An 18,037-nucleotide genomic window follows, 5' to 3' on the forward strand; every position below is an offset into this window, starting at 1 on the left:
ACAGATTCGATTAGATTCCCTACAGTGTGGAAACAGGCCCTTCGGCCCAACAAGTCCACACTGATCCTCCGAAGAGCAACCCATCCAGGCCTATTTCCCTCTGGCTAACGGACCGAACACTTGGGCAATTTAGCATGGGCAGTTTACCTGACCTCCACATGTTTAGACTGAAGGAGGAAACCGGAGCACCCGGAGGGAACCCACACAGACACGGGGAGAATGTGGAAACTCCACACAGAAAGTTGCCCAAGGCTGAAATCGAGCCTGGGACCCTGGTGCTGTGAGGCAGCAGTGCTAACCACTGAGCCACAGTGCTGCCTGAATACAGGTAAACCATTTCCCATTGCTGGGGAGTTTACATCAGGGGGTGAGGGGGCGCGGGGGGACAACAACCTAAAAGTGCCAAATAGATCTGAAATGAGAAGAATTTATTTTACTTCGAGGGTTGTGAACCTTTGAAATTTTCTACCACAGAGCGCTGTGGAAGCTCAGTCTTTGAGCATATTTAACATGGAGATTGACAGTCTTCTGATTACCAGCATGGGAGGTGATGGCCGACATGAATTATCGTTGGACTACGATCCAGCGTCTGGATGTGAATCCTGCCACAGCACACGATGGAATTTGCATTCAATAAAAATCTGGAAAATAAGTATCTGACGGTTGCTGATTATCAGGAAATGACCATCCAGTTCACTAACTCTGTTGAGCTAAGGAAACAGTTATTGTTACCAGGTCTGACCTACATTTGACTCCTGGCCCACAGCATTGTAGGAATGAGCAATAATGCCACATCCTGACAATAAATAAAATGGGGAAGGGTTGGTAAAAGGCAATGAAGTGTTAGATCAGCCACGATTGTACGGAATTATGGGCAGGCTTGAAGGGCTGAATAACCTCCTCCCATTTCTATGAAGAAATGTTCAGAATCATAGTTGATGCATCACAGATTCCAGAATTTGGCCACAATATGTAGAGGGAAGAAATTTAATGCAGTGAGTGGTACTAACCTGGAATTTAATACTTACAATCAAAGGTAAATAATATCAAGATTCTGATGATCGGATCTTCACATCCAATAGAAGACATGAATGTTCTTCAAATATCCTGTGAATGAAGTTTACAAATGTCATTCCTTACTGTGCAGATTACACATTAAAAAAAACACTTGTATTAGTTTGAATTTGCAATGGTTAGGTTCTCCCCATCTAACACCCTTAGAATCAGAGGCTCCCTATAGTGTGGTAACAGGCCCTTCAGCTCAACAAATCCACACTAACCCTCCGAAGAGTATCCCACCAAACCCACTCCCCAATCCTAATACTCTACATTTACCCCTGACTAACACACCTAACCTACACGTTCCACACTATGGGCAACATTACACGGCCAATTCAGCCTAACTTGCACATCTTTGGATTGTGGAAGGAAACCAGAGCACCCGGAGGAAAGTGAGGCCTGCAGATGTTGGAGATCAGAGCTGAAAAATGTGTTGCTGGAAAAGCGCAGCAGGTCAGGCAGCATCCAAGGAGCAGGAGAATCAACGTTTCTGGCAATTGAAGATCTTATGCCTGAAATGTCAATTCTCCTGCTCCTTGGATGCTGCCTGACTTACTGTGCTTTTCCAGCAACACATTTTTCAACTGGAGGAAACCCACGCAGACAGGGGGAGGACGTACGAATTCCACTCAGACAGTCGCTTGAGGCTGAAATTGAACCCGGGTTCCTGGTGCTGTGTAGCAGCGGTGCGAACCACTGAGACAAATCCATTACTATTAGTGCAATATAGAAATTAAAAACATCCCTTCCTCCTGGCCCTGGATGACCATGCACTCCACCTGTTGGTGTGATTGGTCAGTCGCTCAATTTGAGGATGACTCTGCACAGGGTCCTGAGGTTTGGGTCTGGAGGTGGACGTGTCTTTGAACACATGGAGCAAAGAGAGCCATGGCACAGTGAGATCTGGAAAGCAGGATTTGCTTCCTTTCCTTCTTTGAAGCCTCTCTGCCTCATCAATAAGACATTGGGTGTGAAGGGCTGATGCAGCTCGATGGACAAGTTGTCTCCATCCTGAACAATGGGCAGCAAGCTCCGCCCACTCATTCCAAACACTGCCCCCAACAAAGATGGCGGCCGCGCACTCGTCTGGGCCACAGTGCCCCCAACAAAGATGGCGGCAGCGGCCCTGCCGCCGGGAGGAAGCCCGGAGCCGTCGGTCATTTGGATGCAAACGGCGGCGCGGGGTAACTCTACTCGGTGTTTGCGGCTTACACGAGACCTTCACGAAATCTCTCAGCGTATTAGCGCGATCGGCCGGCTCCTCCTTCCTGCATCAGCACCGATATTCTCGGAGCTCATCGCCTTCGCCGTCTCCGCGCCTTTTCCAGTCGCTGCCGACTCTGCGCCTGCGCACTGCTCTCCTGCCGCTGGGTCTGCACCGCGGGGGATTATGGGTATGTTCACCCCCATGGAATGATGGGATTGGAGAGGACCTCAAGGGCTGAAGGAGACCATTTGGCCCATTGGCTCTGCTATGTGCATGCAACCCAGGCCCAGCCATTACTTTATTACTGCAATTCCCTTGGTCAATCCACCCAGTCTGTATATTTAGCATAGCCAAACCAGCTGACCTTCACATCTTTGGACCATGAGAGGAAACCAGAGCCACTGCCCACACAAACACTGGGAGAATGTGCACATTCTGCACAGGTAGTCTCCCCAGGCTGGACCATGCGGCCTCTGTCTGATTCTATCAAAGTTGTCTCCTGTTATGGGATGGACAGTGGAGCTGAAGAGTCAAGTAACACTGTCAGAAAATAAATTATACTGATTCTATCTCAACCAGATTCTGAGCAAGAATCTGAATGGATGACCCACACCCCCATCTTTGTTATTGTTGCAATGCAGAAAGAGTCCATTCTGCACATCTTCCACTAGCATGTCCAAATTAGCATTAATTAGTAAAAACCAAAAGGATTGTGGATGCTGGAAATCAGAACTGTAAACCGAAATTCCTGGAAATGCTCAGCAGGTCTGGCAGTATTTGTGGAGAAAAATCTGTGTTAATGTTTCAGATTTAGTGACCCTTCTTCAGAATTGTTCTGAGGAAGGATCATTGAACACAAAACATTATCTCTGATGATACCACACCTTCTGAACCTACGCAGCACTTTCTAGTTTTGCTTAGCATTAATTAGCACTATTTGCCAGTCTTCTTCCAGGAATCCAACACATTCTTCCATTTCAAATCGCCATCTAGATTATTTTGAATGCCTTGATTGAAACTACATTCTTGGGTACATTACAGACACGAACCACTGAAAGAGTTCTTTTTTTTCTTAGATAGCTTTTGATTCTTGTATTGATTACTTAAAATCTGTGCCATCTCATTCTCAATCCTGTCACCAGAATTCCTAGTTACTCTGTCCATTTCTCTCCTGAATTGAATGATCACTACATTGGTGCCAATACCTTGAATGTCGAGGTAAGAAATTGCTGTCATTTTTTTCTGTTGCATCATGGTTGACAATTGGATCCACTGTAATAAGGGTCCATAGCGCGTGTCTTTTATTGGGCGCAATGGTGGAAATGTAAGGGAAACAAAATCCAGTGGCAAAATACCAAGAAGTAGACACCTAATTACATGATCACCTTGAACTGAGAAGGCACTGTAGGCTGGGCAATATTGTGAGAGATTAAATGTATCGATGGTGAGAACAGTGCAGACCCCAGAAAGTAAAGAAGCAGAGGAATAAGGCAAAGGTGCATCCTGACTAAAAAATGCACCTGATTAGTGTGTGCACACGCCAAGAAATTGGGCCTGAAATGATGAAGCATCAGCTGAACATGTTTCCATTTCATTAATCTCTCCCTCTTACAGGATTGCAATGAGGGAATCCTCACAACGAGCTTACACAATTCCCTTCAGCTGCGAGGAGGGAACACGAATTGCTAAGATTGCATGATGCCCCACACCATCCACTAGCACCGATCCAATTAATCTACTGGCTGGTGTCATGCGTGTTGTTCGAGCTGACAACCCTGCAAGGACAGCACAGTCGCGCACACACAACAGACACAGGCAGTGAGAGTGGACGGTGAATCTTCAGACATCAGTAGCCTGGGGACTAAGGAGCATCATTTGGCATATTCAAAACAGACATCGACAGATTTTTTCTTAATGGTATTAATAGCAATGGATACTGGGATAGTGTGGAATCAGTGTTGGGTTTGATCGACCATCTAAGTTAAATTGAATACTGAGCCAGCTTTAATGCACAGAATGGCCATCTCCTATTTCCACTGTTCCGACATTATTATATTTACACTAACATTCAGATCCACTTTGGAAGTCAGCTATATGTGATACAGGCATGTGGATCACCAGATACAATGTAGCCTGAAGTTCACATTATATTGTCTGATTTCCAAAATGTAAATACTTTAAGGGCCGAGTGCATATATTATACAATTACTTAACTTGGCTCAGAAATTACTCTGGGTCCCTGCATAAATAAATGGGGCTGATGTAGGTAGTCACCAACTGAAGCATACATCCAGTTTTCCAAAGGATACAGATAGAATTAAGGGAATAAGTAATTTTCACAATTCAGACAGAGGTGCTCATCTTCAAAGACAGTAGTATTGCAGGATGAAACTGCCCGAGATGCCAAACAGTAAAATCCTTTTGTCCATCGCAGGACCACTCGGATTTGCCACATTCATTTGGGCACAGAGTCTGTTGCGGGCCTTTCTGGCAGTCAAAGCATCAAGCAGCAAAATGAGCATGATTGGGAGAAAAGTCGTTTGAAAGTTATGTTATATGCAATCCACCCCACTGTCATATAAACTCGTGTTTTAAGCCGCACAATCATGGTACATTGTCAACGATATAATTTGGCAACTGGCTCCCGAGAAAGCTCGAGAGCCCACTGCCCCCCGATAAACGTGGCAGTTGTTAATGCAACTATTGTCAAATTGGAGCCCAATCTGCATCTTGCTCGCTTGTGGCCTCCAGCGGACGTTTGGTAAGCCTTACCAACCACCACCCAGCTCCATTTCTCCTCCTGCTTTCTCACCCCATTCCTCTCAGGCTGGCCTCCCTGATCAGATCCCAGTGTACATGCTTCCGTCACGCACGACAGTGCGCCTGCGCAGTGTTTCCCACCACTGCCACACTGTCTTCTGGTGAGATAAGGCAATCTCTGGGCCTCCGGGAACTCTGGGTAGTCACCTAACCAGCAACTGTATTTACTCTTGATTAACAATATTTGTTTGAATAAGTATTTGCCAAAAGTGAACACATGACACGATGGAAGTCAATCGATATAGTGGTCAAATACATGCCAAGTACTACTGCACGATGTACAGATCATTTTAATTAGAGGACAGAGTTTGAGGGTGGAAGACTTTAAACATCTTACAACTCAACCACACAATTTATTAAGAAACTCTCCACATCAATACTGGTTACTAAAATAACAATTTTATTACGCTAAATGTTTATCGAACCAACTAATTTTCCCGAGAATCTAACAGGAAACACACTTCAATAGTCAAATTTCAAAATTCACATCAGAACTCGAGGTGACAGGCATACAAAATCTCGAGAACAATCAGAGCAGTGAGAAAAATAGTAGAGGCAACAAGAAGGGCAGAAATAGAAGCCAAATTGTTGGAGATAAACTAATTGCGGGCTGAGCGGAGCAGCTCCAGTGGCGCAACCGGTTAGCGCGCGGTACTTATAGAGCAGTATCAGGGCAGCGGGCAATGCCGAGGCTGTGAGTTCGAGCCTCACCTGGAGCAAGATTTGGGCGGCACGGTGGCACAGTGGTTAGCACTGCTGCCTCACAGCGCCAGGGACCTGGGTTCAATTCCCACCTCAGGCGGCTGACTGTGTGGAGTTTGCACGTTCTCCCCGTGTCTGCGTGGGTTTCCTCCGGGTGCTCCGGTTTCCTCCCACAGTCCAAAGATGTGCGGGTCAGGTGAATTGGCCATGCTAAATTGACCATAGTGTTAGGTGAGGGGTATATGTAGGGGTAGGGGTATGGGTGGGTTGCGCTTCGGCGGGTCGGTGTGGACTTGTTGGGCCGAAGGGCCTGTTTCCACACTGTAAGTAATCTAATTAAAACGGTATGGTACAGTGAAAATGTGGGCTCTAATAGGAAGGTTCTGCTGCCATCTGTTTAAACTAGTATTCCATTCAAGTAAAGATGCTTTTGAACAAGTGGTGCCTACTTAAAAAGTGACGACAGATGAAACATTGCAAAGGGAAGTAAGATCAGGAGGCAACTGCACTATTTTCCGGCCTTCCTTAGGCAAAGTGCTTTTGTCAGAAAATGAGAATTCTAAACACTTTGCCTTTGTAAAACGAAATAATGATAAGCTGAGCAACGACAAGCCAACCAGTTTAATCCTGATGGTTTGGAAGCCTCTCAAAATTATCATTTTGTACAGGTACACAATCCTTTATCTGAAATTCTGAAAAGCTCCAAAATGTTTTCTGTGGAATGTCATTTTGGGGTGTGAACAGGTGACCGGCACCACACCCATGCGAACCATATCACTCAGACATGATGCGGTGGCGTGGCCCATCATTGGTAGGCGTCCATTGTGTCTCAGCACTCAGTAATCACACGTGCGTCTGCTGTTCGGTAAAGATTTTTTAAAATGTTACCGTTGAAAGTGGCATTTATTCTGAAAAATTCCCAATTCCGAAAAACAACTGGCCCCAAGGATTTTGGATAACGGATTGTGTACCTGTACTTACGATGACAAATTGGGGGGGGGGGGGGGGGGGGGGGAAGAGGATGATTAATTAAAGAAAACAGATTTCATGAAAAAAAAATCAAGTTCAACTAAAATATTTGCTGTCTTCTTGAGGTAAAGGAAAGGGTAAATTATGATCATAGGGTCACGAGGACTTCCTGAAAGATCTGATCAAGTAGCACACAGCAGGCTTGTGAGCAATAGTGCAGTCATAGAGACATACAAGCACAGAAAGAGACTCTCCGGTCCAATTCATCTCCGCTGACCAGATATCCTAAATTAATCTAGTCCCACTTGCCAGCACTTGGCCCACAACCCTCTAAACCCTTCTTATTCATATACCCATCCAGATGCCTTTTAAATGTTGTAATTGTACCAGGCTCCATTACTTCCAGCAACAACATGGACACAAAATTGGCTAAGTGCCATTAAATGGATAGCAGCAGTGATTCTTTTTGGGTTTTTTAAAAAAAAAGGTGACGCCCAGCACAGAAAGGTGCAGGTTCTGCCCTTAGACAAGGAGCAAGATGGTGCGGCCCAATGGACGAGTGGGAGGGAGGGGGAGCAGCAAATGCAGCTGATCAGATTGTCACAGTCTTAGTGACAAAGAAGCTCCAATCAGCTCCTCAGGCTTGTTGTTTGAGGTCAGGATGGAGAGACAGGACAGAGGGAGACTACTTTCAGAAGAACTAGCTCGGGTGAGAGGTAAACAGAACTGACAAACTGTGTTGAGCACAACTGGTTTCTTTCATTTTTGTCCAGGTGTACTGAAACCTATTACTGGACTGAAGGTGATCCACTTGCACAGAAACAGACTGCAATGAATATAGTTCGGCCCTGGACGCAACTGAAAAACCCAATCACTGCAGGGACTTGTGAACTCCCCGGTGCCTCAGTAGGTTGGACGATCGGGTGAATCCCTTACCACAGATGGTGCAGGTGAATGGTCTCTCCCCAGTGTGAACCTGCTGGTGTGTCGCCAGGCCGGAGAGCTGAGTGAAGCCCTTCCCACACTCGGAGCAGGCGAAGGGCCACTCCCCGGTGTGAACACTTTGGTGGGATGTCAGCCCCTGGGAACTTTTGTAACACTTCCCACAATCGGGACATTTGAAAGGCCTCTCGCCGCTGTGAACCCGTTGGTGGGTCTGCAGGGCAGATAACTGAGTGAATCCAATCCCGCACTTGGTGCAGGTGAAAGGCCTCTCCCCAGTGTGTACGCGCTGGTGCGTCAGCAGGGTGGACGAGTGACTGAATCGCTTCCCACACACAGAGCAGGCGAATGGTTTCTCCCCGGTGTGGACTCGCTGGTGTGTCAGCAGGTGGGAAGAGTGAGTGAATCCCTTCCCACACTTGGGACAGCTGTACGGCCTCTCCCCGGTGTGGACTCGCTGGTGGGCAGTGAGTTGAGACGATTGCCTGAAGCCAGTCCCGCAGCGAGAGCACCTGAACGGCCTCTCGTCCGTGTGGATACGTTGGTGGGATATCAGTTCCCCGGAACTTTTAAAGCACTTGCCGCAGTCTGGGCATTTAAAAGGTCTGTCATCGGTGTGAACCCGACGGTGTTCCAGAAGGTGAGAAGACTGAGTGAAACCCTTTCCACACTCGGAGCAGGTGAATGGTCTCTCCCCAGTGTGGACCCGCTGGTGGATGAGCAGGCGGGATGTGTTAGTGAATCCCTTGCCACATTCCGGGCAGGGGAACGGCCTCTCCCCGTGAATGCGCTGGTGTCGGTGAAGGTAATCCAATTTTCTGAACCCGGTCCCACACTGAGAACATCTGAACGGCGTCTCGTCGGTGTGAACAAATCGATGGGAGGCCAGCTCCCCAGAGCTTTTGTAGAACTTTCCACAATCCGAGCATTTGAAAGGTCTCTCGTCAGTGTGAACCCGTTGATGCCTCAGCAGTTCGGAGGTCCGAGTGAATCCTTTCCCACACTCAGCGCAGGTGAACGGCCTCTCCCCGCTGTGACTGCGTTGGTGAGTTTCCAACTCAGACAGGTAATTGAATCCCTTCCCACAGTCTCCGCACTTGCACTGCTTCACTCCATCGCAGCTCCATTTGTGTCTTAACAGGCCAGCCGATTGGCCGAAACTTCGGAAACACACAGCGCAGGTGTATGGTTTCTCCCCACCGGGGTCCGTGTTAGGTTCATTCATGTTCCCAGTCAGATTATACTGAAGGCGCAATATCTCTATCAGGTCCCAGGGTGATTGTTGGTTTCAGTTTCAGAACCGCAAGTCTTCCCTTTCCAATACCCTGTCGATAAATTCAGAAGACAAAAAAAAACGTCAAGCAAAACACAAAAGCCGGTTTTGAAACGGTGCTGAGCAAAGGTGGAATTCTCCCTCCTTCCTGATGAAGGGCTCTTGCCCGAAACGTCGACTCTCCTGCTCCTCGGATGCTGCCTGAGCTGCTGTGCTTTTCCAGCACCACACTCTGGCCAGTGTCAATCAGTCTGGCCAGTACTAGAAAAATGCTTTTCTCGAAGTTTGAAAGATGTAAGCAGTGACTTTCACTATTTGGAGGGGGCGGAGTTGGACTGGGCTGGACAAAGTTAAAAAAAAAATCACACAACACCAAGTTATAGCCCACCAGGTTTAATTGGAAGCACACTAGCTTTCGGAGCGTCGCTCCTTCATCAGGTGGTTGTACCCCGATGAAAAAGGAGGAGCGCTCCAAAATCTAGTGCTCCCAAATAAACCTACTGGAAATTCCCCTGATATTAAGTGATTTTTAAGCGTGATTTTCACATACCTCTGGCAAATCAGTTACTATATTCACTGTGTTGTGATCTGCTTGACACTGTAACCAACAAACACAGACTGAATGGTCACAACCTCTGTTCAGTCCATAAGCTGCACCCTGATCTTACAGCGACTTGTTATTTCAATTCTCCACTCTCTCCCTTTCAGTTGGAGCATTCCACCTGAAGGTGTGGTGAACCCGGAATCCATAAGGAATTTTCCCTGGGAGTTGATAAGTGAGATATTCTGGTGTGTTCGAAGAAGGGAGCACATGACGAACACTATGACTGTGGGAGGTATGGCGGTTCAGAGAGATAGAGTGTCTGTGTCCATAGAGCCTTGAAGACAGCAGGATAGATCGATAAGGTGATTCAGAAGGCAACTGCGGTATTTGATTTTTCTTCAGTCAAGGTATCTAATACATGACCAAGGTTATGACTGTACAGAAAATAATGCTAGTTCAGCGAGCTACTGTATTGCGTGCAGTCCTGGTTGTCACACCCCAAGAATGTAACTGCATCTGAGAGGGTGCACATATGATTCGCCAGAATGTTGTCCGAGCTGGAGCGGTTTGGCTTCGAAGAGAGAACACACAGACTGGGGTGGTTTGAGCAGACGAAGCGGATGGGGTATCTGACTGGGGTGTGAAACGTTATGAGGCTCATGAACAGGAGAGATAAGGGGAATCTATTCTAATTAGTGGAGGGGTCAGTCACCCAGGCAGACAGTTTTAAATGTAAAAAAAAAATGTACAAGAGGCTTAGATGTGAATTAGGACATAGAACAGTACAGCACAGGACAGGCCCTTCGCCCCTCAATGTGGTGCTGACCTTTTATCCACCTCTAAAATAATACGCTTCATTTCACTACCATCCATGTGTCGCTTAAATGTCCCTAATGTAACGGAGGAGAAAATGAGGACTACAGATGCAGATGAAGAGCTTTTGCTTGAAACGTCAGCTCTCCAGCTCCTCGGATGCTGCCTGACTGGCTGTGCTTTTCCAGCACCGCACTTTTTGACCCTAATGTATCTGACGCTACAACAACTGCTAGCAGTTCATTCCACACATCCGCCACTCACTAATTAAAAAAACCTCCCTCTGACATCTCCGCTAAACCTTCCTTCAAATCACCTTAAAATTATGTCCCCTCGTGAAAGCCATTTCTGTCCTGGGGAAAAGTCTCTGGCCATCCACTCTATCTATGCCTCCAATCACCTTGTACACTTCTATCAAGTCATCCTTCTTCACTCCAATGAGAAAAACCCTAGCTCCCTTCATCTGTCTTCATAAGACATGCCCCTCAGTCCAGGCAGTATCCTGGTAAATGTCCTCTACACCCTCTCTGAAGCTTCCACATCCTTCCTATAAACGAGGCCACCAGAACTAACAATTTCTAAGTGTAGTCTAATCAGGGATTTATACAGCTGCAGCATAACCTCATGGCTCTTAAACTCAATCCTCCCGTTAATGAAAGCCAAAACACCATACGCCAGCATAACAACCCTATCAACTTGGGTGACGACTTTGAGGGATTTGGAAACATGGACTCCAAGGTCCCTCTGTTCCTCCACACTGCCAAGAATCCTGGTTTAAGCCTGTATTCTGCATTCAAACCCTACCTTCCAAAATGAAACACTTCACACTGTTCCAGGTTGAACCCCGTCTGCCACTTCACACCCCAGCTCTGCATCCTGTCAACGTCCCGCTGCAACCTACAACAGCCCTCCACACTATCCGTAGCTCCATCAAACTATGCATCTGCAAACCTACTAACCCACCCTTCCATTCCTCATCCAAGTCATTTATAAAAAATCACTAAGAGCAGAAGTCTGAGAACAGATCCCTGTAGAACACCACTGGTCACCGATCTCCAGGCTGAATACTTCCCATCTACTATCATCCGCTGTCTTCTCTGGGCCAGCCAATTCTGTATCCAGGCAGCCAAATTTCCCTGTATCCCATGCCTCCTTACTTTCTGAATGAGCCTATCATGGTGAATGCAATCAAACGATGGCACAGTGGGTGGTACGGTTAACACTGCTGCCTCACAGTGCCAGAGACCCAGGTTCAATCCCCGCCTCTGGCAACTGTCTGTGTGGAGTTTGCACATTCTCCCTGTGCCTGTGTGGCTTCCCTCCGGGTGCTCCGGTTTCCTCCCATAGTCCAAAAATGTGCAGGTTAGGGTGAATTGGCCATTCTAAATTGCCCGTAGTGCTGGGTGAAGGGATAAATGTAGGGGAACGGGTCTGAGTGGGTTGCTCCTCTTCGGAGGGTCGGTGTGGACTTGTTGGGCCAAAGGGCCTATTTCCAAACTGTAAGTAATCTAATCAAATTCTTTGCTAAAATCCGTATCCACCGCACCCACTGCTCTATCTTTAATGAATTCATTAAGGTTTGTAAGGCATGACCTGCCCCTCACAAAGCCATTCTAACTATCTCTTGATCAAACTATGCTTTTCCAAATAACCATAAATCCTATCTCTCACAATCCTCTCCAATAATGTGCCCACTTACCCCCCTCCCCCAAGGTAAGACTGACTAATTCCCAGGGTTATCCCTATTGCCTTTCTTGAACAAGGGAATAACATTTGCCACCCTCCAATCATCTGGCACTACTCCAGAGAACAGTGAGGACGCAAAGGTCATCGCCAAAGGTGCAGCATCTCTTCCCTCACCTCCTGCAGTAACCTTGGGTTTATCCTGTCTGGCCCCGGGGATTTATCTATCCTCCTGTTTTTCAAAATTTTCCAGGACATTTTCCTTCTTAACATCGACCTGTTTGAGCACGTCAGCATGCTTCAAGCTGTCCTCACAAAGGATAAAGGTCCCTCTCACTTTTGAGCATGGAAGCAAATTATTCATTCAGGACCTCCTCCACCTCCAGACACAAACCACTATCCCTGATCAGTCCTACCCTCAATCTGGACATGCTCATGCCTTTGGGTTTTCCTTTATCCTTCCTCAACATTAAGTAAGCTTCCTTCTTCCTCTTGACTACGTTTCACATCTAAGGTTCCTTCACCCTACTATCCCTTCCTTGCCTCAGTGGGACAAGTCTATCCAGCACTCACAGCAGGTGCTCCCGACACCCACATTTCTGTCAATGATTTCCTTGAGAAATTGTGCTCCACAGTTCCTGACTCATAGAATTGTAATACCCCCACCCCCAATTAAATACTTTCCCATACCGTCTGCTTCTATCCCTTTCCACAACTATAGTAAAGACCAGCGAGTTGTGATCACTATCGCCGAAATGCTCTCCCACCGAGAGACCTGACAGCTGACCTGGCTCACTGCCTAGCACCAAGTCCAATATGAACTCCCCTCTGGTTGGCCCATCTACATATTGAGGAGGAGAAAGTGAGGACTGCAGATGCTGGAGATCAGAGCTTAAAAACGTGTTGCTGGAAAAGTGCAGCAGGGCAGGCAGCATCAAAAGAACAGGAGAATCGGCGTTTCGGGCATAAGCCCTTCCTCAGGAATGAGAAGGGCTTATGCCTGAAACGTCGATTCTCCTGTTCCTTTGATGCTGTCTGTCTGTCTACATATTGAGTCAGGAATCCTTTCTGGATACCTCACAAAATCTACTCCATCCAAACTATTTGCATGAAGGAGTTTCCACTTAATAATAGGGAATTTAAAGGCACCCATGATAACAACCCCTGCTACTTCTGCACCTTCCCAAAATCTGCCTCCCAATATGCTTCTCCTTGCCTCTGTTGCTATTGAGGGGTCTGTAGAAAATTGAGCAACTTATTTTCACCCAGAGGATGATGGGTGCCTGGAATGCACTACCTGGGATGGCAGCTGAGGCTAATAACCTCACTATCTTTAAAAAGTACTTGAATGAGCACTTGAAATGTTATAACATTCAAGGCTATGGGCCTAGTGCTGGAAAAGTGGCTACATGCATTTTTTTGTATTATTAGCAGCACAGACCTGTCGGTTTGAAGGCTGATTTCTGGATGATATGTTCTATGATGGCACCATGATTAGGTGAGACAGGGTGCTAAGGTGTTCGGAAGGAAATAGATTTTTCTTCAAGCGGTGACTGGTCATGTGCAGAACAAGAGTGCAAGGTCGTGGTGAAAACGGAGATTATACGGAGTGTGGGTGGCACGGTGGCACAGTGGTTAGCACTGCTGCCTCACAGCCCAGGTTCAATTCCCGATTCAGGCGACTTACTGTGTGGAGTTTGCACGTTCTCCCCGTGTCTGCGTGGGTTTCCTCCGGGTGCTCCGGTTTCCTTCCACAGTCCAAAGATGTGCGGGTCAGGTGAATTGGCCATGCTAAATTGTCCGTAGTGTTAGGTAAGGGATATATGTGGGGGTATGGGTGGGTTGCGCTTCGGCGGGTCGGTGTGGACTTGTTGGGCCGAAGGGCCTGTTTCCACACTGTAAGTAATCTAATCTAATCTAATCTAAAAATAAATGATTTTTAAAGAAAAGCACAAGACAAATAAAGTTGCATGGTGTTGGAGCTGGAGTAGGAAATGAAACAGACTGGATCATTCTATAGAGAGCCAGCGTGTATTTAATGGGCTGTACTGCCTAAATACTGTTCTAACTGTTACAAAAATATATGTAATGTCTTTTTTTTAAAACATACTTCGATAAGTAAACCCTTAGAAAACAGAGCTTCTGCTCTACACTCACCTTTAAGGGCAATACAATCAATCCTGCCTCAGGTGTGAAAGCCAGAGCTGAATATATACTTTCAGAGTGACCTGATCAGGTTTTGAATATCGGCTTTCTCACAACAGATACTGACAGACCGGAATTTCTTCAGAAAATTTCTGTTTTTGTTTCTGATCTCCGGTATTTGCAATTCTTTGCATTATATTGGATGTAGAGTCATGGAGATGTACCGCACAAAGACAGACCCTTCAGCCCAACTCGTCCATGCCGACCAGATAGCCTAACCTAAACTAGTCCCATTTCCCAACACTTGGCCCACATCGCTCTAAACCCTTCCTGTTCATATACTCTGATTCCTGATGCCCAAAACGTCAATTCTCCTGCTCCTCAGATGCTTCCTGACCTGCTGTGTTTTTCCAGCACCACACTCTCAACTCTGATCCCCAGCATCTGCAGTCCTTACTTTCTCCAATTCACATACCCATCCACATGACTTAAAAATGCTGCAATTGTACCACACCTCAGTGCTTTTACAGTCACATCCATAACTGTATACTCTTCCCAGGAGGCAGAGCCTGGATCATTCCACGGTCAAAGACTGATGATCTTTAGATCCTTGTGAATCCAGAGGCAGTGTCAGGTCTTGAATCCATTGACCGTTTCGAGCTCCCCCTCTGAGAATCCTGTAAAATTAATTCACAAAATTTATCAATGATGCCCTGGGATAGAAATCCAGAAGACACAACGATTTGGAGATGCCGGTGTTGGACTGGGGTGTACAAAGTTAAAAACCACTCAACACCAGGTTATAGTCCAACAGGTTTAATTGGAAGCACACTAGCTTTCGGAGCGACGCTCCTTCATCAGGTGATAGCGGAGGGCTCGATCGTAACACAGAATTTATAGCAAAAATTTGCAGTGTGATGTAACTGAAATCATACATTGAAAAATTGATTGTCTGTTAAGCCTTTCACCTGTTAGAATACCGTGATCGTTTCACTTCTTTCATGTGTAAATCACAAAACTTTTTTTTTAAAGTTGCATTCTCGGGTTAGCTGTTAACAACGGTGATAGCTGGACAATATGTTGAAGGTGTTAGCCCCCTGTGTTCTCTGTCTATGACCTGATTGATTCTAATCTAGAAAGTGAGACAACAGAGTTTTACATAAATTCATGCAGTTTTTGAGCAAAGAAGTGAAACTATCACGGTATTCTACCAGATGAAAGGCTTAACAATCAATTTTTCAATGTATAATTTCAGTTACATCACACTGTAAGTTTTTGCTATAAATTCTGTGTGTTAGGATGGAGCCCTCCACCACCACCTGAAGGAGCAACGCTTCGAAAGCTAGTGTGTTTCTAATTAAACATGTTGGACTCTAACCTGGTGGTGTGTGATTTTTAACTCAGAAGAAACAAACACTTCTTACAGTTCCAATTTATTGTGGATAATGCTCCCTTTGAATGAAGGGCTCCTGGTGATCAGTGCCCCGAACAAAGATGGCGGCCGCGCGCACATCACGCAGCACTGCATCCCCCAACAAAGATGGCGGCGACGCGCACATCACGCAGCACCGCATCCCCCAACAAAGATGGCGGCGACGCGCACATCACGCAGCACCGCATCCCCCAACAAAGATGGCGGCGACGCGCACATCACGCAGCACCGCATCCCCCAACAAAGATGGCGGCGACGCGCACATCACGCAGCACCGCATCCCCCAACAAAGATGGCGGCGACGCGCACATCACGCAGCACCGCATCCCCCAACAAAGATGGCGGCGACGCGCACATCACGCAGCACCGCATCCCCCAACAAAGATGGCGGCGACGCGCACATCACGCAGCACCGCATCCCCCAACAAAGATGGCGGCGACGCGCACATCACGCAGCACCGCATCCCCCAACAAAGATGGCGGCGACGCGCACATCACGCAGCACCGCATCCCCCAACAAAGATGGCGGCGACGCGCACATCACGCAGCACCGCATCCCCCAACAAAGATGGCGGCGACGCGCACATCACGCAGCACCGCATCCCCCAACAAAGATGGCGGCGACGCGCACATCACGCAGCACCGCATCCCCCAACAAAGATGGCGGCGACGCGCACATCACGCAGCACTGCATCCCCCAACAAAGATGGCGGCGACGCACACATAACGCAGCACCGCATCCCCCAACAAAGATGGCGGCGACGCGCACATCACGCAGCACTGCATCCCCCAACAAAGATGGCGGCGACGCGCACATCACGCAGCACCGCATCCCCCAACAAAGATGGCGGCGACGCGCACATCACGCAGCACCGCATCCCCCAACAAAGATGGCGGCGACGCGCACATCACGCAGCACTGCATCCCCCAACAAAGATGGCGGCGACGCACACATAACGCAGCACCGCATCCCCCAACAAAGATGGCGGCGACGCGCACATCACGCAGCACCGCATCCCCCAACAAAGATGGCGGCGACGCGCACATCACGCAGCACTCCGTCCCCCAACAAAGATGGCGGCGGAAACCTCGGCCTGTCCCTGCAGCCATTTTTTCCGTTTGCTGCAAACCCAGGACTAGGAGTTTCTAATCCGGGTTTAGGGCATACAGCCGAGGTTCATACAACCTCATATTCAACAGTGTCCATTTCGCTCCTCCTCGCCGCCGTGATTCGCCATCAGCCCACTCACTCACCGCCGTCTCAGAAGGCGACCACTCTTGCAGCAACACTGCCCCTGCGCACAGCTGTGCGCGCGGGGCGACCACGTGGTCCCACCTTAGCCCCGCCTCTCGATCGCGTCCATTGGTTGGAGGACCGCCGCAGCCGATTGGTCCCTCAGCCCCACCCAATCCTGCTCACCCATTGGCTGGAGGAATAATGGGTGCAACAACTCAACTCATCTCATTTCAACTCAACCCCAAATGGTGTGAAATTGTGATGGTCAATCCAAAACAAAAGATTAAAAATGGTGTGAAATTGTGATGGTCAATCCAAAACAAAAGATTAAAAATGGTGTGAAATTGTGATAGTCAATCCAAAACAAAAGATTAAAATTAATACTACTAAAGTAGGAAAACGTGTAAGTGATCAAAAAGATATCAGACTGGTCATAAGACAGAAAGCATGGTACCACCGAGGACTCAGAGTAGACTTTATTCTCACGTGCACATGAACTCTCGGTGCCATCTTCGGTACAGGGTACCTAGGTACAGGCACTTGCAGTATTGTTGCAGAATTTTAGGGTGAGAGGGGAAAGATATAAAAGAGACCTAAGGGGCAACTTTTTCTTGCAGAGGGTGGTACATTTATGGAATGAGCTGCCAGAAGAACTGGTGGAGGCTGGTACAATTGCTCAGCATGGCTGCTGAGCAAGGTGAGGGCCCATGGTGTTCGTGGTGAGCTACTGGCATGGATTGAGGATTGGCTGTCTGACAGAAGGCAGAGAGTCGGGATAAAAGGTTATTTTTTGGAATGGCAGCCGGTGACAAGCGGTGTCCCGCAGGGTTCAGTGTTGGAGCCGCAGCTGTTCACTTTATATATTAATGATCTGGATGAAGGGACTGGGGGCATTCTGGCGAAGTTTGCTGATGATACAAAGTTAGGTGGACAGGCAGGTAATACTGAGGAAGTGGGGAGGCTGCAGAAGGATCTAGACAGGTTGGGAGAGTGGTCCAGGACATGGCTGATAGAATTCAATGTGAGCAAATGAGAGGTTTGCACTTTGGAAAAAAGAATACAAGCATGGACTACTTTCTAAACGGGGAGAAAATTCGTAAAGCCAAAGTACAAAGGGATCTGGGAGTGCTAGTTGAGGATTCTCTAAAGTAAACATGCAGGTTCAGTCCGTGATTAAGAAAGCGAATGCAATGTTGTCACTTATCTCAAGT

General features: G+C 47.5%; 1 protein-coding gene and 1 non-coding gene across 2 annotated transcripts in view; one reads left to right on the forward strand and one right to left on the reverse strand.

Annotated features, from left to right (window-relative positions):
- The window catches only part of LOC132828645 (zinc finger protein 721-like), a 46,638-nt gene extending 29,722 nt beyond the window's left edge, over positions 1 to 16,916 (reverse strand). Inside the window, exons 1-4 of the mRNA XM_060845696.1 lie at positions 16,844 to 16,916; positions 14,672 to 14,834; positions 7,633 to 9,024; positions 2,116 to 2,327 (exon numbers count right to left, since the gene is read on the reverse strand). Coding sequence (XP_060701679.1) covers positions 2,116 to 2,327; positions 7,633 to 8,924 — 1,504 coding nt within the window. The 5' untranslated portion in view covers positions 8,925 to 9,024; positions 14,672 to 14,834; positions 16,844 to 16,916. The remainder of the gene's footprint in view (positions 1 to 2,115; positions 2,328 to 7,632; positions 9,025 to 14,671; positions 14,835 to 16,843) is intronic.
- On the forward strand, positions 5,709 to 5,805 carry trnai-uau (transfer RNA isoleucine (anticodon UAU)). The gene is made up of 2 exons: positions 5,709 to 5,746; positions 5,770 to 5,805. It is a non-coding gene; the product is annotated as a tRNA-Ile (tRNA).
- Positions 16,917 to 18,037: the final 1,121 nt, after the last annotated feature.

This window comes from Hemiscyllium ocellatum, chromosome 27 (assembly GCF_020745735.1).
Source record: "Hemiscyllium ocellatum isolate sHemOce1 chromosome 27, sHemOce1.pat.X.cur, whole genome shotgun sequence".
Lineage (NCBI taxonomy): Eukaryota > Metazoa > Chordata > Chondrichthyes > Orectolobiformes > Hemiscylliidae > Hemiscyllium > Hemiscyllium ocellatum.